At 37.6% G+C, this 24,005-nt stretch overlaps 1 protein-coding gene across 1 annotated transcript; it reads right to left on the bottom strand.

Annotated features, from left to right (window-relative positions):
• Positions 1-430: 430 nt before the first annotated feature.
• On the bottom strand, positions 431-23,591 carry vwde (von Willebrand factor D and EGF domains). Its single transcript, XM_060888760.1, has 32 exons — positions 23,239-23,591; positions 18,206-18,399; positions 17,413-17,644; positions 17,230-17,295; positions 15,518-15,750; positions 15,199-15,288; positions 14,965-15,094; positions 14,108-14,322; positions 13,949-14,022; positions 13,506-13,782; positions 13,159-13,355; positions 11,889-12,658; positions 11,653-11,789; positions 11,420-11,566; positions 10,394-10,498; positions 9,298-9,412; positions 8,801-9,051; positions 8,088-8,307; positions 7,811-7,948; positions 7,640-7,714; positions 6,714-6,857; positions 6,196-6,555; positions 5,800-5,895; positions 5,599-5,694; positions 5,087-5,182; positions 4,802-4,897; positions 3,227-3,322; positions 2,816-2,911; positions 2,100-2,195; positions 1,496-1,591; positions 1,223-1,320; positions 431-1,126 (listed from the first exon to the last, which is right to left on the bottom strand). Exons 1-32 carry the CDS (start codon positions 23,300-23,302, stop codon positions 1,118-1,120), a joined length of 5,109 nt encoding a protein of 1,702 aa, XP_060744743.1. The 5' UTR covers positions 23,303-23,591; the 3' UTR covers positions 431-1,117.
• Between the last annotated feature and the right edge of the window lie 414 nt (positions 23,592-24,005).

The raw sequence follows: 24,005 nt of genomic DNA, 5'->3' as shown, positions 1-24,005 counted from the left end.
CTTCCTGACAAAACCCTCCCATTTTGTCCAGACTTATCCACAGAGAGTTAACTTCTCAGTGGCTCTGAACTCGGGCTACAGTAGCGCACTGTCAGGGGAATAAAACACTGCTCCTGTATGAGAATAATCCAACACATCACCAGTATGGATTATATATTGATCAGTGGTGGCTTCGGAGCAGTGGTGGCTTAAGTGGTTAAAACTCTGGGTTGTTGATCAGAGGCTCAGGGTTCAAGCCCCAGCACTGCCAAGCTACCACTGTTGGGTGCTTGAGGAAGGCACTTAACCCTCTCTGCTCCTGGGGTGCTGTATCTTTGCCCCTGTGCTCTGACCCCAACCTCCAGTTTTGGGATATGTTTTATTATAATGTTTTATTCTTTACATATCAAACGTCTTTGTTAAATACAAAACTCACAAAAATACACCAGGCTTACAAGTGTACATTAACACGTATTGTATTCAAATATAAAGTACATAAAAAAAAAAAAGAATATATTTCAATAAAAATAATTGTTTTACAAAATAAAACAATGACAGTAAAATTCTTGACTTGATTTGAAAATAAAGAACGTTCCATTAATTTCTTTAAGAAATGTACCTGTGTAGTGTAAAAGCTCATCAGTCACTGTAACAATATGCGATCTTACACATACCATGGCTATAAAAAGTCTATACACCTCAGTGTGATATTACAAGTGAAAAACAACATGAAAAATAAACATAAAAAACTTAACATTGTATCTTAGAGTTTGACTTATACGGTGCATTATATTATATGGCTTTAAAACACTGACAACATTAACAGCTAAAAACGGACAATATGATGAGACTCTGGTGAGAAGTACACTTGGCAGACACACTTTGTTGAGTTCACTCACCTCATGACTAGCAGGTGAACAGCATGAACAGCAGCATGAAACTGCAGAATTAGATGTGCAATCATAGCCATATGCAAAAAGTTTTGGCTGCTGCCTGAGATACACATTCATAAACATATAAACAGTTACGTAGACTTTCGTACACACACCCTCCGTCACACACATATCCGATCCTGTGGAGTTTGTCATCTCCTCATGTGGTATGTTTCAGTACGTTTCTGTTTCCTGTTCTTCTTTCATCATCTGGTCTGGAAATACAGAGTTCAGATTTACTTGATGTTCAGCGCTCATAATATCAAAGTGTAGCATGTAATGAATAAACTGAATAAACAAACACTGCTTACTCTGGTAGCGCAGGTCGATCCTGTGTACCCTGAGCGGCACTGACAGAAGTTTGGAAACACACACTTTCCTCCATTTTGGCACTTGTGCTTGCAGATGGCTGTATTTAATAATACAGAACGTATTGTTTTTATCAGTATTATTGTCAATAGGACTCATCATGTGTCAGGAAATCATTAAAAGGACCGAAAGTAAAAATCCAATACATTAAAGGTTAAACAATGTGATATATTACGGTTTAATGATCGGCAAAGTACAGTATCAGTTAAACTTACGAGTCTGACACTGTAGGCCTTCCCATCCAGCAGGACAGTGACATGTGTTGGGTCCCACACACTCTCCTCCATTTTTACACTTCTGTAAGCAAACCGCTATAAAGAACAGAGATTACGTTTAATGTGTCTGCTTAATATGTTGTAATGCTATCATGAGAACAGTAAATAACCATGAAACAATCAAAGTACAGTAATATTGCTTTAAGTAATTCCTGTTATCTTTCCTGCAATATAGTATAAAATATAAAGAAAAAAATGAATGTTAAATATGTAAAATACTTATAATTATAGTGTAAAATAAAACATAATTCAGTACATTTGCTCATTTACAGTAGCTGTTCCTGGGTTCAACTGAGCAGAAAGTTCAAGATGTTGCTGGAGGATCCGATAGCATTGGCGATAGCGATGGCAGCCTCTGCTATACTAAGATTTAACACACTTGCACTGATACAAGGTTTCACTAACTAAAAACCATGAAAAAAATTACAAAAAAAAATCTGTAGAATAAAAAAAACTGTCATTTTCTATAAAATAATGACTATACATTTACATTATATTAAACATGCTAAATGCTAGAAGATGTGTCATATGAAAGCTCACTTACGGACATCGCAGACTTTCCCTCGCCAGCCAGACGGACAAGAACAGGTGTCTGGGCCCACACACTTTCCTTTATTCATGCACATCGGATCACACACACCTACATACAAACATGTGCAAGAGTAAAATAAGAGATTTAAAACTATTTAAGCAGAAATAGGCTTGCTTTCCTTATAACTGAAACCTAGGACAATGTGAATTTAAAAACAGTTCTGAAATGTATGCTATTTAGACAAAATTAATACCATATAGAAGTGTCTTACTGTACAATTTTGATATGATGAGCACATAGATGAATGTAACTTAAAACGTGTGTGCTTTATGTCCAAGTAGAACACAACAGACATTTGTCCTGTAGCATGTACAAGGACAAATCTGTGTGTAAAGCAAAATGGACCATCATGTCCATAACAAGTGAAACAAAAAAAGGCCCTAAAAGCTTGAACTGAATTACAGAGACATTCAGTGGAAGAGCAAGAAAAATGAGCAGGAACTGGAAAGACAGCTGGAATTCTTACCTGATAAGACTGACAGTGTTATTGAGGCCAGGGGAAAGTATAATTGTATAACAGTGATTTAGGCTAATGGTATCTTAAGACTGTAGCCTAGTAAACCAGAGTTCATGCATTCAATGATAAAGACTTTTGTAGGTCACTCTAGATAAGGGGGTTTGCCAAATGCTGTAAATGTAAATATAATGTAAATGTTATAAACACTCACTCATTTGACATCTCTTGCCAGTGTAACCTTCAGGACAGGAACAAACGTTGTTCCTCATGCACTGACCACGGTTTTTACAGGGCGGGTTGCACACAGCTACAACACAAAACAGCAGTTAAAGAGTTACTAGGACCAAAAGAACCCGTGAAGCAATAATAATAATAATGATAATAATAATAATAATAATAATAATAATAATAATAATAATAATAATAAAGCAACATGAGTAAATCACATTGTGTCACATTGGTGCTGCACGCTTGTTAAATTACCCCTAGAGATAAAATGTGTGTGTTTATGGTGCACTGTGATGTACTGGTGTCCCATTCAGGGTGTTTTACCACCTCACATCCAGTCTTCCTGTGAAAGTATCACAGTTATGAGGGATAACAAAACACTCTGGCACTGTACCTATCTGACACTGTGATCCATAGAAACCACTAGGACATGCACAGATGTTAGGCTTGATGCAGGTGCCACCATTCAGACACACAGGCTTACAATCAGCTGAAAGACAAACACATTATAAAGTATTATTGAACTGTGTAGATACACACGCTAGGTTTTGTATAGAGTCACCCTAAACATACTGAAATAGTGTGTATATATATATATATACATATATATATATATATATATATATATATATATATATATATATATATATATATATATATATATATATACATACATATATATACATATAAATATAATATAAATCTAACCCCAGGTTATCAGACCATGGTTGATGATATCTTGTTCTATTCTTGTTTTGGTTTAGCCATTTTTCTTTCATTTCTATTAAAAATATTTAGAAATGATCTGCTATAGAAAAAGAAAATCTTAAGTTTAAATCTAGTAAAAATGTCAAGAAGTTGGCTTAATAATTTTATGGTTTATTTATTATAATCATATAAAATAAACACTAGTCAAAACCGTGACTATATTCAAGATTACATTTCCTATTTTAATTATTTTTTTTCAGTCTGTTAACTATAATGCATAAATATATAATTTTATTAATTAAAGAAAGAAAGAAAGAAAGAAAGAAAGAGGGGGGCACGGTGGCTTAGTGGTTAGCACGTTCGCCTCACACCTCCAGGGTCGGGGTTCGATTCCCGCCTCCACCTTGTGTGTGTGGAGTTTGCATGTTCTCCCCGTGCCTCGGGGGTTTCCTCCGGGTACTCCGGTTTCCTCCCCCGGTCCAAAGACATGCATGGTAGGTTGATTGGCATCTCTGGAAAATTGTCCCTAGTGTGTGATTGCGTGAGTGAATGAGTGTGTGTGCCCTGCGATGGGTTGGCACTCCGTCCAGGGTGTATCCTGCCTTGATGCCCGATGACGCCTGAGATAGGCACAGGCTCCCCGTGACCCGAGGTAGTTCGGATAAGCGGTAGAAGATGAATGAATGAATGAATGAAAGAAAGAAAGAAAGAAAACTAAGAAAAATAGTGTACATATAAATGGAACATGTAGAAATATAACCCTAGGTTATTAGACAGAGGTTGATGGGCACATGTGGGCAAATATGAATGAGAATATAGGTTTAATGATGAGGATAAATGATGACTGTGCTACCATCACTATTCTGAGCCTCTTGACACTTCCATTTCCACTTCCGAATATTATGCTGCTTACCTACATTGTACACCACTACTGTGTATGTGTGCATTGTGTATTTGATGCTATAAGTACTGTGTGTATTGTCTTTGTATATTGTATTTTGTGCATTGTATATCATGTTATGTGAATGCTGTAAATTCTGTACACGTTATTTGCATACCTGCATTTTTACCACCTGTACATTTGTCTTTACGGCGAAGTGACAATGAAGTGTTTTTATTTGATTAAAAAGTACAAAAAAAATGATGGATTTTGAAACACTTTCTGTGACATAAACTAAGACTAATAATAAAGTTATATAATAAGAAACACTAAGTTAATTCTGTACTATACACATGTACTAAAGGATAAGAGCAGAGTTACCTGAGTTACAAGTTGGTCCATACCAGCCGGGCTTGCACTTACACACTTCAGGAGACACACATTCCCCACCGTTCTCACAGTGACGTGTACACACCACTGCAGACACACAGCCACAGGCAGTTTGTTAAAAAAAACTGGATCATGATGCTTTATCTTCTCAAATCAAGACAAAACCAGTCTCATTAAATGATGCATAAACCTAAAATGTGCATGATATTTAAGGCTTAGCCATGGTTATAGTATGCACTGCTTAAATAGATAAAATTTCATGAAAAGCCTGCTCACTAATTTCACACCGTGGTCCCACATAGCCATAGGAGCAGGTACACAGGTTTCTAGACAAGCAGCTGCCTCCATTCTGACAGAGAGGATCACATGTTGCTGGAAGACATAGCAGAAGGAACATTTTGAAACACTTTCAGCTGAACAAACAGCAACATAAATGATGCACTGCAAAAATAATGTGAGAATTTCTTAAACATTGACAAATTAAACTGAAATGAAAATTTCCGTTATAAGATTAAAATAAACCAAATGTAAAATCTTTTCAGCTAATATCCAGACATTTCTTTTTTTTTACTAATTTCAAGTTTGAAATTGTTTTGTTCTATTCTTGTTCAGTTCAGTTCATTTCAAGCATTTGTTCTTTAATTTATATTAAAAGAACAACAAGAAAGAAAGAAAGAAAGAAAGAAAGAAAGAAAGAAAGAAAGAAAGAGAAACAAAGTGCATAATTTTACTATGTAAAGATATTCATTAAAATGAATAAAAAAGAAAATGTCTAGCACAAATCCCACCTTCCTCACAGGTTGGTCCACTGTATCCTACAGGACACTCACACACATTGGGCTTTACACACCTCCCTCTGTTCTTGCAGTCAGGACGACACACGGCTGATAGAGACGAAACAGATTCTGAGATCATGGTCTGATTTGAGGATAATATGTAATGTGTACAGCTTGCAGAGGATAGCAGCTAATGAAAGAAACACAGCTCACCAATGTGGCAGTTATATCCAGTGTATCCTTCTTTACAGGTGCATGTGTTAGGCAGAGTGCATTCCATGTTCTGTCCACACGGATAACGACACATGGCTGCGCACACAGCACAAAACCACAATCATTCATGGTAGAACATTCTTATGAATTACACATGTGAAATTCATAATAATGGAAATAATAATCAGCAATGGGATGATGTGATGAAGTAAGAATCATCAAGTATCAAGAATCCAGAAATCACAAAGTTCTGTCTAGAAGACTTTGCTGTAGTGACAAACTTACTGACTTACTGACTATAAAAGTTATAAAAGGAAAAATTAACATCAATCAAGCATATAAGCATCCAGTGATTTTAATGGACGTGATGTCTAATCATTAAGTGGAAGAGCTAACCTTTACATGTGATCCCATTCCCGCTGTATCCGTTAGGACATTGGCCACACTTGTGTCCAGTTGCAGAAGGCTCACAAGGCACACCAGGAAAACAGGAAGAGTCATTGCAAGTCCTGCGATCTCTACCAAGCACAGGCTCTGAGTCCTCCGCATCAAGCGGCCCTCCGGATCCAGAAGCTGTTGCAGGAGTTATATTCTGGTTAACAGGGTTTAAAGAGGTCTTTCCATAAATGAGTGATAGTGTTTTCTTTTCTGCTATAACAAAAGATTCAGAGGATTTCTGAGATGATGAGGAAGTGGAGGCTGATGAAGAGAAGAGGACATCAGGTCTGTTCCCTTCTCTAGTGCCTGGTGTGAGCCCTGTAAAATAATATAAATGTCAGAAGTCAATATTCAGTCAAAACATCTATCATTAAAATAACCTTGATCTCAAAGATCTCAGAGACACAATGTGTTTTCACTGGTCTGGTTTTCTGTGACATAACCACCACAACCATGTCTATTTAATCTTTACTTACTGTTTTCTGGTCTTGATGTGCAGGTTTGTCCATTTCCATGCAGACCTGAAGGACATGGACCACAGATATATCCAGTAGATATATACACACTCTCAAAGCACTGGACTCCTGGGTAACAGGGTCGACTGGAACATGGGCTCTGAGCTACAGAAGAAAGATTATTGATGTAGATGGTAAGCAAAACAAGAAAACCTAATTTTTTATTGCATGCCAATACGAAGGCAGATGAGGACAGAAGGCAGCAAGTCTTATTTTGGGGCAATTATCTCATTATTGATTACATTTGACTGAAATTTCTGTAATTGCAACGGGATAACTAATGTAATTTGATCTCACAGGATATTTAACTAGCTTACTCAACTCTCTTGCTACTCTCTTGCTAATGTAACGAGTTATATACATTATTTGCTTTTTTCACCAAAATCCTTATTGTATCACTGTATTATTTCCGTTTTCTTTCTTTGGGTACCAAGTGTTCATTTTGCTGTTTGCTGTTAAGAGACTTTTATTTTGAGACTCACTCTTGGTGTTATGCGGACAGCATTTTATAAAATGTTTTAATGTTAATGTGTTTTGTTCAGTTGTTGCATATAATGAGTCTGCATTGCATATGCTGGAGAGAGGAATGCATTGTCACAAGGTGCCCATGAGTGATTATTGACATTAATCCACAGAGAGGAGTGTTGATTGGTGGTCAAGACTGTTAATAATCCTTCTCTGGTGAACTGAATGAACGCGTCCTGAGCCTTCCTTGAACACAACGCAGATAAGAGTAGCAGCAGTAGCAGTAGACCAGCTACACTAACTTGTCAGATATCTAGCAAACTATAAAAGTGAGCAATAGTATAACCTGCAAAATCTTAATCTAGATGTAACTCTGCAATATTCCCTGACTATCAGATCTACATTCAGATAAATTCTCCTACCTGGGTTGAGGTTGGGTTTGAAATGTCTGGCGTTGACTCCTTCATCTTCTGTAGGGTCTCTGGGTCTTGTTTTACCTTTCACACCAGTACAAACAATTTCCATTACTACTACTGCTAATACTACTACAGTACTACTACTACTGGGTATATACAGGGAATGTATTAACTCACGGATGCAGTTTTTCCCGTCCCCAGTAAAGTGATCAGGACAGCGTCCACACACAAATGACCCTGGTGTGTTTTCACAGGACACTCCAGGGAAGCATGGAGCTAACACACACTCGTCAATATCCTTCTCACACATCACACCTGCAATAAACACAGCATCAAACACGTCTCAACCAACCTTAACCATGATAGCAAATATTTATCTCACTGACCAGTATGTTGTTCTATAATTATATCTATACAGAATAACAGCCACAAAGAAGTGTGTAAGAGCATGTACCAGTAAAACCTGCTGGGCAGAGACATGTGAAAGTGTTCAGTCCATCCACACATTCACCTCTCTGACATGGGTTTGATTTGCAGTCATTCACATTAACCTGACATCTCTCTCCTTCAAGTCCAACTGGACAGACACACAGATACTCGCCGCTGCCAGGAGGGAATTTCATGTTGGTTACACACGAGGCTCCGTGATGGCAGTCACAGTGGCGAACTGAGACCTGAGAAATGTGTAGGTGCTAAAATGAATCTGATGCAGTAAGTTCAGTTTCAACACCACTGCTTTTTGAATCTAGGTTATAAATCACTGGTCTTAATGTGTTGATTATTTAGTTCATTCATTTCATATATTCATTCATTTATATACGTAGTCGGAAGATTCTTTTATAGTAGTCACAATGATGACAATCCTGTAAAAACCTGAGCTGCGAGTGCTTATAAAATTTTATATTGGTGAGCTCACATTTTAGAAAGCCACTTGCCACCCTCTTGTGGCCATGATACGCACTAAAAATGTTACACATCACATGCAGACAATGGATTTATTTAACATATACAGCATATGTAGAAAAATACACAGCTTTGTTTATTTAATTAGTTTCCCATGGCTCTTGGAACAAATGCTCACCGGGAAGCCTTGCATAAATTAAATGGTCACATGGATAAACCTAAATTTATTGTGGGTTTGACTCTAAGTAAACAAGTATACCTTACCTTTACAATAGCCCGTGTCTCTGCATTACAGTCATCAACTACAGACATTTCAAAGGTCACAGGAGAGGATGACATGGCTTTCCAGATGAGCAGGCCAGCAGGAGAGAGAACGGCATCTTTGGGTCCAGTCAGCAGCATGAACAGAACTGTAGAACCTTCTGGATCAGTTGATACAAACTGGTACACAAAGTTTTCCCCATAAAATGTCTGCAGGTGAGTTTGCTCTGAATGAAACACGGGAGGTTTGTTTTCTGGAACACAATCCAAAAAAAAAAAAAAAAAAAGATTATACCTTTGTCTAGGTCTTGTTGTTGATCACATCACTTACAGCAAAGCGCATGCACTTAAACTGATTCCTGCTCATTTATAGGGTTGAAGATAGAAGATATTTATCACAAGGATACAATGACAGGAACTAGCGGTCTTTGAACACCAACATCAGCAGTCATACAGATGACGCTTATTTAATATAAACTGTATACAGTACGATGTCTTACTCTCACTAATGGACCAGCTGGACTTGGAGAGGTCAGGTCGACAGATGAGACAGGGGCTGCTGGGACTGCGCTCACTTTCTCCATAACACTGACCATCAATGCTACAGCTGCTGTTCTGAGAAGCCAGAATAAACACAATCCATATGCAAATGTTAAGAACAAACAAATCAAGGCAAATGTAATAAACACTAAGCCACCGTCCCACTCTCTTAATGCCTTCTATTTTATTATTATTATTATTATTATTGTCCTTTTAAGAACTGTAATCGTATGTCAGTATAAAATGTGCTATACTAATAAAGATTATTATTATCCATTATTGCAAAGCTTGAAAATGCCATATACAAATAAAATAATGTCATTAGATGCTAGGACTTTATCAAAATCTAATAACATATCCAAATAAAGAAAAGGAGAACCCTACATTATATGTATACTGTATGGAAAAGAATAATGCCATTATTCAGTGACTGATAAGTGCAAACACAGAGGCCTAAAGGCACAAACTGCTAAATTGTTTCCACACACACACATAATGGTTCAGAGGAATGCATTTCAAGATTTTAAGTGATGTAGAGTGAAGTAATTTTCCCTGTTAAGTAATGATTACAAGGTGTGTGTATTGAAGTAAATACTAATGGTATAGGAAAATGTGGCAGCTCCATTTAAATGCCATTAGACAGCATAAAAATTAATGTACACTCTTTAAGAAATCCAGATGGAATGAATATGAAAATTAAAACACCACCTTTCACACTGCCAGCTCATTACCCAGTGAACCTTGCATATTAAAACTGGCCAAATGTATATTTTGTAAATCTGTACATTTAAAACATTTAGCTATCTAACTTTTTCTAGCTATAGCAGTTTAGCAAAACGTGTGTCTTTAAAACATTTACATTTACAAGTCCTCTTCAAAACTTTACTTCTAATCCTTCTAGAACCTTCTAAGCATGATTACTATAGATTATATCTTTATATTAGGCCACTATAGACCACAAGACATTTTAAATTAAATTACAAGACATACGACTTGTACATTAATGCTAGCTCTATTGTGTAGAATTGCTAGCATGCATATTTTACACTTACACACCTTTAAAGTACATCGAACCCCACTGCTGAGTGTGCACTCTTGACACGTGCCATCAAACAGTGTGAATATCTTGGCATTGCTGAAGCTGTAGCCATCATTAGAAACCTGCACAAAGCAAAAAGAAGATGAAGTATCTTAAACCAGGTTGATTTTTTCCCTTTCTATGTAAACACTAATCCCCTATTCTGTTTTTAGATTTACTACAAAAATGTGCAAACTTTACTGTCTTTGCAGACACATGAGCAAGTAGCATGTTATATTATGTGTGTGTTTAATGAATACAGAATTTCAAGCATTTTCATTTTAACATGCAATATACAGTATGGTGTTTCTATAAATCCATTAATTTCGCATGTGTAATTTGCTTTCAGGTTCAGGTATTTTATTTGCAGGTACCCATTTGTGTTGCTTGAAGACAGATTTATACCATTTCAGTCATGACAACTATCCAAATGAATTTAACATGAGCTTATTGGTGGGAACAGAGTGTAGTGTTTGGCCTTTGTGGATTAAATCTGCTACTCTGCTGCTGCTGACGTGACCAGTTGAACTTGCTTAAACATACTGCTGCCTCAAAAAGGTACAGCAGGGGAATCCACCATAACACAGGTGGTGCTGGAGAGAAGGAAGGTAAGTTGGAATATCACAGACTCGGAGGACGAGCTTGGGGGTTTAGTCAGGATAATAAAGACTTATGTAGATAGTGAACCAAACAGCATGAGTGGTTCATGGCTGTAATAAACATTTAACTATTCTTAACGAGGAAGTTTTTCCAATTTTATCTGCATTAGTGTTTCACAACAATGTTTCTAAGGATAATGTATTATTGCTGCATAAAAGCAGGGTTCTTATTACGTATTCACCACACACTCGCACGTCTGATGCCAACAGCATGTCAAACACAGACTTTAAATTTTTTCAAGTCACAGTGAGCAGTCTAAAATGATTAATATTTAATTAGAGAAGTGAGAACTGAAAGTGTGGAAACATTCATGTCTCTCAGAGTATAAAAGGTTTAACAGGAACCTTGATTTGCCAGCGAGTGACAGGTGGGTGATGGGCACCAGCTGACTGCACATCTTCAACAGGGAGCTGGCACTCTAAAGCAGAGGAGATGAGGAACAACGCTCGAACCAGCAGAGGATCACTCAATGACGACTCACCATCTACTATCTGTACAAAGAGCAGACAGGGTACACAAAGATACATCAAAATATATAAAGTCTAAAATAAAAAAAAAGAATGGAAAAACAATCCACCTTCTCCCTCATGACTTCACATTTCAGTTCAAATGTGTCCCTAAAACCTTTCCCAAGAACTCTGACAGTGGAACAAGAGCTGTGTTTAACATCACAGAGTCCTCCACCCTCCAGTTCTGTGATCTCTGGGGTCTGATCTACAAAAATGTTGAAGATACTGTTACTGTTATTGATTTCCAAAAATATTAACAACAGACATTTTTGACATCAGACATATTTATCCATCCTGGACTTACCAGAGACATGGCTGCAGTCATAAGATCCAAACCCAGGAAAACACATGCAACCACGCTCAGTGCATTGTCCATTGCCACTGCAAAGGTTTGGGCACCTAAGGAATGTGAATATGTCTCTGAGCTCCTCCCTTCTCCAAACTTCTTGCACCACTCTCCTCTCACACTCGTTCTCCAGAAGGGGCACGGTGGCTCCAAGCCAGGCTCTCTCATCCTTCAGCTGTTGATCTATTATACACATCTCCAGTGCCTTCTCCATCACCTCATCCAACAGGCCAACACAGCTACGTGCCACAGTGGAGTTTCGCAAGGCATCACCACACAGCCGCTGTGCATCTGCCTCTGTTAGTCCAGACTCAGTAGGCCATGTTGGTATTGGTAATTCAGGATGTGTGGATAGAACCTGGTCTTCAGGGAAGAAATAGTTAAAGTCCTCTGAATCTGACTGGCTTACACTCGATGGAGCTTGTCTTCGATTCTGCTGCCTCCCTTGATTCTTGCTGCCAGTATCCTGTTGCTGCACCTTCGGATGGTTTCTGGCACTTTGTGTGAGACGCTTGATGGGTCTGATATACTTTGATGTGACATCCTGAGTAGGGATTATAAAAGGGGAGCGAAAATGGGCCAAATGAGAGCAGGGGAAAGTGCTAGAGGGAAGACGAGCTTGAAGGTTTGACTGACGTGGTTCCTTTGCACAGTGGCAGAAGTTGCGAATGCTCATTCTGCTCTCATAGGCTGGGATTTTGTCAAAAAAGCTGTTGCTTGGTGCTAGTCTAGGGAACAAAAACATCATTTTTTACATTTTAATTTCACTGATTGGAAAATAATGATATAAATGTAATAATAATGTAATAAATGCCATAAAATTAAAATACTGCTAATACTGAATGACCAGAAAGGCACAAAGATCATATAAACAACTAAAATAAATCCTTTTTAACACTATTCTTGTGTTATATAAAAAGTGATATTTTAATTACATTTTTCTTGCCCATAATATAATAGTTCAAATCATCGTACAATGGTCAACAAAAGGCAGTGTGCTCACGCTTGCAAATTTATAACAATTTAACACAATTTCAAACCAATAACTAAGAACAAACCAGAAAATTAAGAATAGAATTGAGACAGAGTTAGTGTTTGCAGCTCATTACTGTTAAAACAGACCAAATAAAAACCTTTTCTGTGAAAACAGAATCTCTATTCTTGCACATTCAATTTGTTCATGAGATATTTTTCATCAGATTCATACAAAGTGAATAAGATATCTTACCTCCATGTGCTAATGAAGGTAACACTGTCTGCTAACGTTTCCCCTCCTGCTCTGTGGTAGTCATTGAGTGGTTGTCCATCAAATGTTCCACAAAGACCCTCAGTGTGGCTTCGATCAGAACCAGGGGCCATTACAGTCAGGCTCATGCCCCACTCAGCTACATCTGCCCGCACAAATGCACCTGAAGAGAAAGTCAGCTACAGAAGACAGAGTTCAAACACACACACACACACACACACACACACATATATATATCAAAGCACAAACTATAATAATGTTACTCATAAATGTATACAAGGGTTACTACTAGACTGTTTAATGTTTTACTTTCGGTAACAGTGGCTTACAGTGACTTTGCGACCCTGATAAGACTCAGTGATGCGAATGGCGCTCTTTTCCAGGTCTCCATTCTTCACTAAGAGGCGTGGCTTTGTTTCTCCGGCCAGTCCGTTACACATGTCAAAGGAGATAACCTCAGCTCCATCTCTGGCTGCAAAGCCACATATACAAGACGTGGGGTGGGCTGTTATACTAGCACACTCCCACTGACGCACGTGAACTTCGAATGGCCGAATTGTGCTTTTGTAAAGCACAAATGTGCCTATGTGAAAGTTATCATACCTCCTGGGAACAAAAAAACAGGCAAATGCTTATTGGTCATTGCTTCTAGTGCCTTTTTAGATCCAAGAATATGGTTATGGCCTTTAACTCACTCACTCACTCACTCACTCACTCACTCACTCACACATGTTCCTTGCTGTAGATGTATGTTATAGATTCATTACTGTACCTGCCGTCAAATGTTATGATGTGAGGATCAGTGAAAATGTAACAGTAAGCAGGTAAGACATCCTTTATGATGATCTAAAAAAACCAAAATATATAATTTTACAAAAAATAGACAATTAGGTCATTACATTCTATATGAGCAATATCTTTTTTTATCTACCTGCACATTTTCTGGTGCATATCCATTCCAGAGGAAATCAGTGCTGACTATGGGTTTGATTGATATCTCAGTGCTCCTGTTTCCATCCTTGTTGATATCGGTCACTGCGCTGTAGTGAAGCAGTGCCTGACTGCACACTCCCTTACGGCAGGGAGCATGAGACAGCTTCACCTCACAGGAGGACAGAACCAGATCAGGACCCAAATCCTCCTCATCTGAACAAACAACACCTTAGTCTAGACATGTGCACTTTAAATTTAAACTACAGACCCAGAGCTTGTAAGTAACTTTGTCATTGTTAAAATAAACACTGTTGTCAAGAGAATATTAAAAGTATTATGTTAAATGGTCATTGATTGCACATCCAAAGCCATGTAAAAATATTTCAGTATTATAATTTAATTACACATGCTGTGCTGGGTGATGATTAAATGGCCTGGTTGCAAACTGTATTTATATTATCCTGTGTACGCAAGTGCACATTCAATGCCGATTTCTCGAGTGTACAGTAAAAATATCACATAATAGTGATTCAGTTTGCTATACTGTTCAGTGTAGATGTAATTTTATCCATTAATGGTGATGAACAGTGTTTAATGCAGGTGTTGATTAAGTAGCTCATTTGTCTTTTTATATAAAAATCATAACCCATGTTAGTTACTTATTGGGGTGTTGATGCTTATGTACATAGCTTGTGAACAACATATCAAATAATGACAGTTCTGGTATGTCTTAAAGTGTTGCCTACTAATTTCATTGCCATGTATGAGTGATCTCTGCAACTCAATGGAATAAGCAGCAGAAGTGGAACTTCTATAGTTATAAGGAATGTATGGCAGTCTTATAGAAATATGTACCTTGGCTGCTGGTTCTGAGCTGTAATGCAAGAGTGCATGTCTCTGAAAGACAGGGTACAGGAACGGTGCTCTCTATGACCAGCTCATGCTCCTTTCCATCCTCTAAAATGGAGGCAAGTTTGGGTAGCATCTAAAATCCAACCAAAGTAAAGAAGCTATGAGGTCACATGTTGTGATGAGTAGTCTAACCACATTGCAATCAAGAATAAAAAACAGGGTGTCTGTGGACAATACTCGAATCCCTGCAAAGAACTCCTCACTCTCCACATCAGGACTCTGTCTGTCAGGAGAATCTAGAAAGAAACTGGAGCAGCTGCAAGAGATCTGTACAAAATGACAAAGTTTACATCCATAAAATATGTACATCCATAAAAACACTTCTACAAATAATAAAGAGTATTATATTTTATTGATTTCAGTAGTGAAACTGATTTCATGATTTATGCACCAGGATACATATATAGTTACACGTAATTAATAGTATATACATAATATAAGATGTATGGAAAATACTGTATGGAAATTGTACACACTGTTCTATAAAACTGCCTACCCTGTCTCCAAGCCGAAGGTTGATACCATCCAACTCAATGAACGCTGAAGTCTGTAAAGTTGTCTCCTGCCTGAGTTCCTCTTTGTTTCCTTTTGGGGAAAGACGCCACCAGGTCACCACAAATCCTAGAGAGTTATTCCCACTGTGGCCACCAAATGTACACTTCAACAACACACTGAGGCCTGACAGCTCAGCCACAATCTCTGGAACTGATGGCGATGGATGTTGCTTATCTGCAGAGAGATAAAAGAATTAGATGAATTAAGACTTCACTTTATCAAGTGTGCAAGTACAAATATAAGCTTAATCTGGAAAAACCTGTCAGATGTTGGTTGAATTCTGGCAAACAGCAAAGAAAGACAAAAATTGTTTTAAACTTGAACTGAAATCAGAAATACAGTTCACTAACCATCTGTAACATGTGTTAGCATGTAATGTAATTAACATAAAATCAATAATCATATAGAGTCCAAACACAGGGGAGCAACATCAAACAGGAGTTATCCATAATCAAGGCTGATACACAGGCAAAAGTAAAAAAAAAATAAATGTCATGATAAAGCTTCATAACACAACAAAGAATCAGCTGGCTATAAACAGTCAAATTACTCAAAAACACTTGGACATGACTGAGTATCAATCTAATGACAGGAGACATGGCTAATACAAAAACAAAAACAGAAACACACTGTGATTGTCACCATGAAAACTGCAAGGTGAAGGCGGATTCTCTAAATAACATCAAAATGTTTAATTTACTTTTAAATGTAGTCTTGGGTGTGTAATTATAAAGATCATTTTGGATAAGGAGCCAGTTTAACAAACCAGTTGGTTAAACCTGAATGACTAGTAAAGATGTTTAAAGCTTTGGTATCTAAGTGTGATTAAAGTGTATTAACTGGAATAACAGGGGGCACGGTGGCTTAGTGGTTAGCACCTCCAGGGTTGGGGGTTCGATTCCCGCCTCCACCTTGTGTGTGTGAAGTTTGCATGTTCTCCCCGTGCCTCAGGGGTTTCCTCCAGGTACTCCGGTTTCCTCCCCCGGTCCAAAGACATCTCTGGAAAATTGTCCGTAGTGTGTGATTGCGTGAGTGAATAAGAGTGTGTGTGTGTGTGTGCCCTGCGATGGGTTGGCACTCCGTCCAGGGTGTATCCTGCCTTGATGCTCAATGACACCTGAGATAGGCACAGGCTCCCCGTGACCTGAGGCAGTTCGGATAAGCGGTAGAAAATGAGTGAGTGTGAGTGAGAACTGGAATAACAGTAATGGGATTGAGATCTATATCCTATTACAATTGTGATTAAGATATAAATAACTACAGCTTCAATATACACACAAAACAAAGAAATGAGGAACTGAAAACCCTTGTGGTGAAGTTGTTGCTTCTATAACAGTAAGTGAGAGACTCTACTGGGCCTCACCGATACCAGCTGAGTTATTACTCAAATCCAGTGGATGCCATGGCAACATCGCAGGCTAACACACAACACATAAACACATATGCTAAGCTCATTAAGTAGACATTCTGCAGATATGGCTTGCATGGAAAAGAACCTCTAGAAAATGCTTCTGGAAATAAGAAATCATTCTATAAAAATATATTTACAATTCAGTTCTCACTTAGTTGTTATTCATGGTATAACACCAAGAAATTAGTTTTTTTAAAAATATACATTATTGTACAGTAAAATAGGATAAACTGTCAACTTACCGTTGCAACTTCCATCTATGTTCCTGTGCTCTGGGTCACAGATAGGTTCAGTGGAAATGGACATTTCTGTACATATATAATTCAAGGAAATGCATTATCTAACATATGTAAAGTACTAACAGTGTAAAATAAAGTTCATTTATTTACACAGTCTGTGTATATTTAAGTGGCAGGATGACTTGCCCTCTGCACAGTAGGCCATACACCCCTGTGTAGGCTGGAGTTGATACACATAGAATTCCCCGCAGTTCCGCACAGTGACAGGCATTCGAAACAGACAGCACTCTTTATTTGGCCCGCTGAACAACTGCCAGGTAGCACAAGCAGTCAGCTTCCTAACCTCCAGGGGGCGAGGGAGGGTCTCCCCTTCACCTAGTGCGAGCCAGACTGGAGCTTGGGTACCACAGTGATTCACCTAGGCAGACCAAAGAAAGTTATAACTTCTCAACACACACCATATGGCTAAAGTTTTGTCAAAACCAGATTCCACATTTAATCTGCCTTTTCTGTTAGAATTCCTATTAATAGTGATTTTTGTTCATTAAGGTATTAGAGCATTAATGAGATCAGATGCAGTTGGTGTTCCAGTTCATCATGGTCAGTAAGACTGAGGTAAGAGCTCTGCACAGGCCACATGTGTTCTATACTAACCTTGCTGAAACAGTTCTGGTTCCTGTAAAGGGAAATTGTAAAGCTACAGCATGCAAAGACTAAATGCAGTGGTGTACCTGGTGGCAACAGTTTGGGGAAGAACCACATATCACCGCAACCTTTTGGGCATATATATATATATAGTATATACTGTATATATATATATATATATATATGAAATCAAAGCCAAATAAAAAGTCCCTCTATTGAGTGTGTTTTGACATTACACACAGAATAGTAGAGCGTAACCTACATATATAGTGCACTTTATAACAAACCCCACCATCATACAGTAAATTTGGTAAATAAAGCATATTTACTGTACCTCCACACACTTGGTGGGCATTTGAGCTGGTTTATCAAAGATCTGGAACTTATACCATCCAGGCGTCAGTGAGTGGTCACAAACAAGCTTCTTCTGCAGGCCTGACTGAAGAAGCTGCTGAGAGCTGAAACTTGTGCTTCGGGAAGGGTTCTGCAGAACCGTATGACCCCCTGGACTGCACTCAGGAGAATCCACTAAAGACACAAACACAAAAATTCCAGCTTCATCATATACTTATACTGAAACTTAATTCAATAATTCCCACAGATCTGAAGTTTCTGTGTATGTTTAATATAACCGTATAATACACCTAAGCAAATATAACCTATGTTAAATCTCCAAGTGCATTTTGGATTTTCCTGTGTACCTGCAATAAAAGCTCATTTGTATGAACGATCAAATACAGATTTTGCTCATTTACATATGTTTGGTGTATGATATAAACAGAATTTTTAAATAAAACAAAAATTGAAATGAAAAAATTGAAGACAATGAAAAAAAAAAAACAAAAAAAAAAACAATGTATGTTTGCATTATGTAACCAGAGATATAAACTAAAAAGGTCTGATTTCTGGTTTTTAAAGCTGTTATTACAACTACAGAAATGATCAGAATAATGATTATCCTGCGTTTAAAAAAAAACAACAGCAGAGTCTATTTCTGTTTGTGTTCTATGTGTAACCCCTGGTGTAGAATTTAAAATCAAACATTTTGCAACAATCAGATGTCCTGAAAAACAACAGCAGCAATTTTTACAACTAACAAGTAAAAATCTAAGATGTCTAAAAACCATGATAAGGAAAAAGACAGCTGTTCAAATTCATCACAAGGCAAGTATAAAGAAGTATTTTACTGTACAATATTTACTTAATAATACAATTTAAATAATAAACAAGAAACAATACATTAAAAAACATTATCCTCTAATAAAGTTAGTGCTGTAGAAGCACAGATGATCAGAATCAGAATCAGAATCAGTAAGAGCTTTATTGCCAGGCATGTTTTCACATGCGAGAAATTTGTTTTAGTGACAGAAGCTATACCCAAATACTATCAAAATTGTGAGTAAAAATGTAATATATTATGGTTTTTAATGTCATATTGTCATATTGCCCAGATCTGGATAAAAGGACAGGATATAAATGCCCTTAAAATGGTATTATGTAATTTATCAACGTAATATGCTTCAAGACGACAGACCAAACAGCATCTTGTATGAGCCCATGTTGTGATTTAAACTGCTAATCTGAATGTGTTATGAAGTTACATTTAAACTGTTGTTACTGTTCATTTTATTAAAGCTTATCTACTATAAACTATGCACTAAAGCAGTGACTTGTCTAACAGATCAAAACAAACCTAAACTAGAAACACTGCCAGACATGGGGGAATATGCAGTTCCTCGACAGTCAAAGACCGTCTCCTGTCCCAACTCTTCTACTCCTGCTTCCAGAAAGTTCTTTCCTTCTTTCATCTCTTTTTTAAAGGGCAGTATCAAATCTCGACAACAAAAGAGGTCAACAAGTGACAATGTCTCCAAAGCATTCCCACAAGCATCTGCCAGATGTTCTACTGAAGAAACCACTCCCATGGAGAAGTCAGAATCAGATATCAGTCACAAGCCAGACTCACTGTGTGGTGGGGTCACAGTCTCAATCTCTCCTACTGAGGTCTCTAGACCTATTATGAGTTGGCAGCGGGAGGAGAGAGAGGAAATGAAGAGGAAGGCCCAGCGTGAGAGAGAACAGGCAGCTCGAATCACAAAGTTGGGTCTGGACTGTAATGTAGCAGACAGAGATCAGCATTCAACGGAACATGACCTCCAGCCTGTATCCTATTCAGTAATCCCATTTGAGCATATGCCACCTGAGAATATAGATCTGGAAGCATCAGAGAGCAAAAACACTGATTCATTCGACTTAACAGAAAGTGATGCATCAGAAGTAAACGAGGAAGTCAGTGAAAATCTTACATCAGGTCATGCATCTCTGAGCAATGAAAATGAAGGTGATCAACAAAATAGGGAAGATGTTCTTACAGAGCTTCAGACCAGTACTCAAGAAATACGTTCAGATATCAGTGATAGCACAGTTTTCCCCAATTCAGAGACTGTATCCAATCCCAAAACTTCAACACCCACTTCTAGAGACATCTTACATCCATTTAGCTCTTTTATAAAATGCCATAACGAATTTCAATCACGAAGGAGGTCAACCAGTGACATAGACTCCATAACATTCCCACAAGCATCTGCCAGAAGTTGTGCTACTCAAGAAACCACTCTCATGGACACGGTCCAGATTCACAAACTATGTCCCCGTTCTAAGTCAGAATCAGATATCAGCCATCAACCAGCCTTCCCCTGTGTTACTGAGGTCTCTAGGCCTATAATGATTTGGCAGCGAGAGAAGAGAGACGAGATGAAGAGGAAGGCCCAACGTGAGAGAGAACAGGCAGCTCGAATCACTAAATTGGGCCTGGACCGTAATGTACTAGAAAACAGAGATAAGCATTCAACGGAACATGACCTCCAGCATGTATCCTATTCAGTAATCCCATTTGAGCATATGCCACCTGAGAATATAGATCTGGAAGCATCAGAGAGCAAAAACACTGATTCATTCGACTTAACAGAAGGTGATGCATCAGAAGTAAATGAGGAAGTCAGTGAAAATCTGCTGTAACGTACATGAATCGGAAAATGAACAACATGGGGAAGATATTTTTACAGATCTACAATATTTAATGGAAAATGACCACCAACAACTGGAGAGCAATGAGAGCAACTAGTATAGATATTTTGAAGCAGGATAAAAATGTTTTTTTGTTTGTTTGTTAGAATTTTTTTACAGAAAGTAACTTTGAGATTTGACAATCTGAATAATATTAACAACACTGATTCACCTTTTAACTATATAGAAAATGTACTGTATGCATAAATAAAACTATTTTTGAATGGAGTTAAAATGGTTTATAAGCTATTAAAGATAAAAGCCTAACTCCAGATTTGTGTTTAGGAGAATGTTCAAACACATTTTTTAAATTCTGCCGGTTTGGATAAAACAAGTTTCAGGAAAAAGTCAAAATAAACGTACATAAATTAATCCTCATAAGGTGGCAGATGAACAGAACCACAGCATATAGCATACATAATCATCAAACCATTCAGTGAGTCCTCATGCATTGTGGAAGGAGGTGGTGTCAACATGGATAAAAATAATAAAATGTTCCACATGATAATAGGATTAATGTGATAAACCCAAACTATGCCAGCAAAATAAATGCCCCCTCGAAACTTGTGCATGTGACAATTAAAGTAAGTCACATTACTTCTGTATCAGATTTCAACGACCCAATCCTGGGGCTTTCTTGCCTGCTAGATCAATATTGACCACCAGAGGGAGACATGAGAAAGCAGCCTCTATCTGGCTGGAAGCTTTCTGCTTACTCAATTCCTGGAGAATATGTGTTCGTTGTCAACAGCTGAATTGTACTATGATGTCAAGCTTAAGGCTCTATTGCCTGACTAAGTCTATTAGTAAGTTTTTTAAATAGATCTCATGTGCTCAATCATAGCATTATGTATGTAACATTTAAACGTATCTCCAGAAACAAGCATGTAATACCTGATGGCAGCACAGAAAAATATTCAAAGGTAACATTTACATATGCATTCATATATAAAAAATCTGCCTTCCTACAGAAAACAGCTTTGGAGTGAAGGAGTGTTAATGACTCAGAAGACCTCAAAAGAAAATCTTAAACATATGTCCACAAAGGTTACCACATGTTTGTGTACATCTTACGGTATATGTCGTTGTATATATGAGGTAATTTTCCTTCCCCAACTTTTCTTATAACTTATTTTTAAATGAATTTAATTTAATCAGTTTACTGTTTGAATTTGAACATAATTTTAAAACAATCAGGTTCTATTATGTAGATTGAAGAAGAATGAATGAAAAAGTTTTTTCCCCTTGCACATTCATTTTTCCTGGTTGACACCAACGGTATTTTAAAACAGTTCTTTTGCTCCTTATAATATTTATGTTTTTGATTTAAAAGTTAATAAAGTTGATGCCTTATGGGATTAAACCAATGGGATGCTGTGAGTGGAAACCCTACAGTCTGAGTAGACCTTACATATGGAAATAAATGTTAGCATATCCCTTAAAAGCAACGTCTCTCCTGTAATAGAGCTACACATGTTAGCTTTGGAAAATTGAAAAAAATAAAATTGGTTACAGCCTTGTGTGTGGCAGAATAAGTGCTGCTATGAAAATGATTCAGGTTCAGGTTTCCAATAAATTAGCCAAATTATAGCCATCTATTATACATGGTGAATACATTTTAATGGCAAATGAAATATCAAGTTATATGCAATATGAACCATTATAAACAGACCAAAATAAAATGTTTTATATATTTTAGATGAAATTTAAAAGATTAGGTCTCTTAGGGTTTTGATATTTTGAATAATGTTCATCCATATTATATGAAGCTGCACTTCCAGACTCTCCTGTGGCCTGAATAGTGTCTATAAAATGACGAGTCTCATCCAAACACAAATAAGCATTTTTAGCAGAATTATTGAAATATTTCAATGAGCAAATCAAGTTTCTTCCAGGTTATTTGTAAAAGTTTAAATATAAATAAAAACTCTAGTACTGCACCTTTTTATGGCTTCTTCAGACTGTATAATATTGGTTGCTATAAAGCAGACATACATTGGGAAAGAATCACTAGGTCCTTAGGTAAAGGCAGTGGTCTTAAACAATAAGACAGGCTCTCTGACAGCCGATTTACGAGCTTGCGACCAAAGAACAACAAACAATTTACGAAGAGATCAGTGCAAGATGTATTTGATGCAAACTCCAGCTCCTCTCATGGAGCCAAGTCGACATAAAAGCTGAGAAGTTCATCAGGTCAGTTTACCGAGACACTTTATGACTTTATTAATTTTAAATGCGCAGTTACATTTTCATATAATCGTACATTTTACAGTGCACAGTGGTTCAGTGTTTTAAACTTACCAGACTGGGCAGTGCACAGAACAGCGGCCAGGCAGATTAATCCCAAGCAAATGTCTGCACTCATTGCTCTTCCTATCCAAGTTTAGTGGAATGTCTGTCTGGGATTTTTTCGAAGACTCGTCCTTCAAAAGCTGTATTCAAAAAACTCAAACAATAGACTCGAATTTGTCTTCATTGAATATTCCTAATCCGACCCAAACAGGCTCCTTATTGTGAGTCTTTTCTGGGTATCAGCGCGAGCGCAGCTCTTCATCTGCTCCTGCGCGAGCGCCAGCGCCACTTCACATCAGCACAGACTTTCTCATAACAGCCAAAGACTTTCTCATAACAGCTAGACTTTCTCATAACAGCCACAGACTTTCAACAGTAAGCCTGAGTCACTTGGTGTTTTTGTTCTCCCAGTATGATAATACTTTTCATACTTTCTTACTTACTGTCTGTCGTATTGCATTGATAAATGTTGTGACGTCACAAGTTTTTGCTATATCACTTCAACATGCATGAGTCTTGAGAAAATAAAGGGGAGTATCCCTACACACAATAGATGCATTTTCTGCTTTTCAGCTGAAGTGCGAGCTGTGGTCACTGGATAAGCTTTGTAAACTCTACCTACTGACCAAAAATGAATTCTGACTGCATTCTGGACAAACTTTTACAAAATAATATACTGGAAAATGTCTCCCTGGCTCGTCAGTGACATCAGTACTCTTTAAAGTGCTTTACACTGTGCAACTAGGAAGGGAAATATGCCAGTGTCTATCTCTTGA

Source organism: Tachysurus vachellii, chromosome 15, assembly GCF_030014155.1.
Source record: "Tachysurus vachellii isolate PV-2020 chromosome 15, HZAU_Pvac_v1, whole genome shotgun sequence".
NCBI classification, from domain to species: Eukaryota; Metazoa; Chordata; class Actinopteri; order Siluriformes; family Bagridae; genus Tachysurus; species Tachysurus vachellii.
Note: the sequence above shows the minus strand (reverse complement) of the source record. Positions and strands in the feature narration are given on the sequence as shown.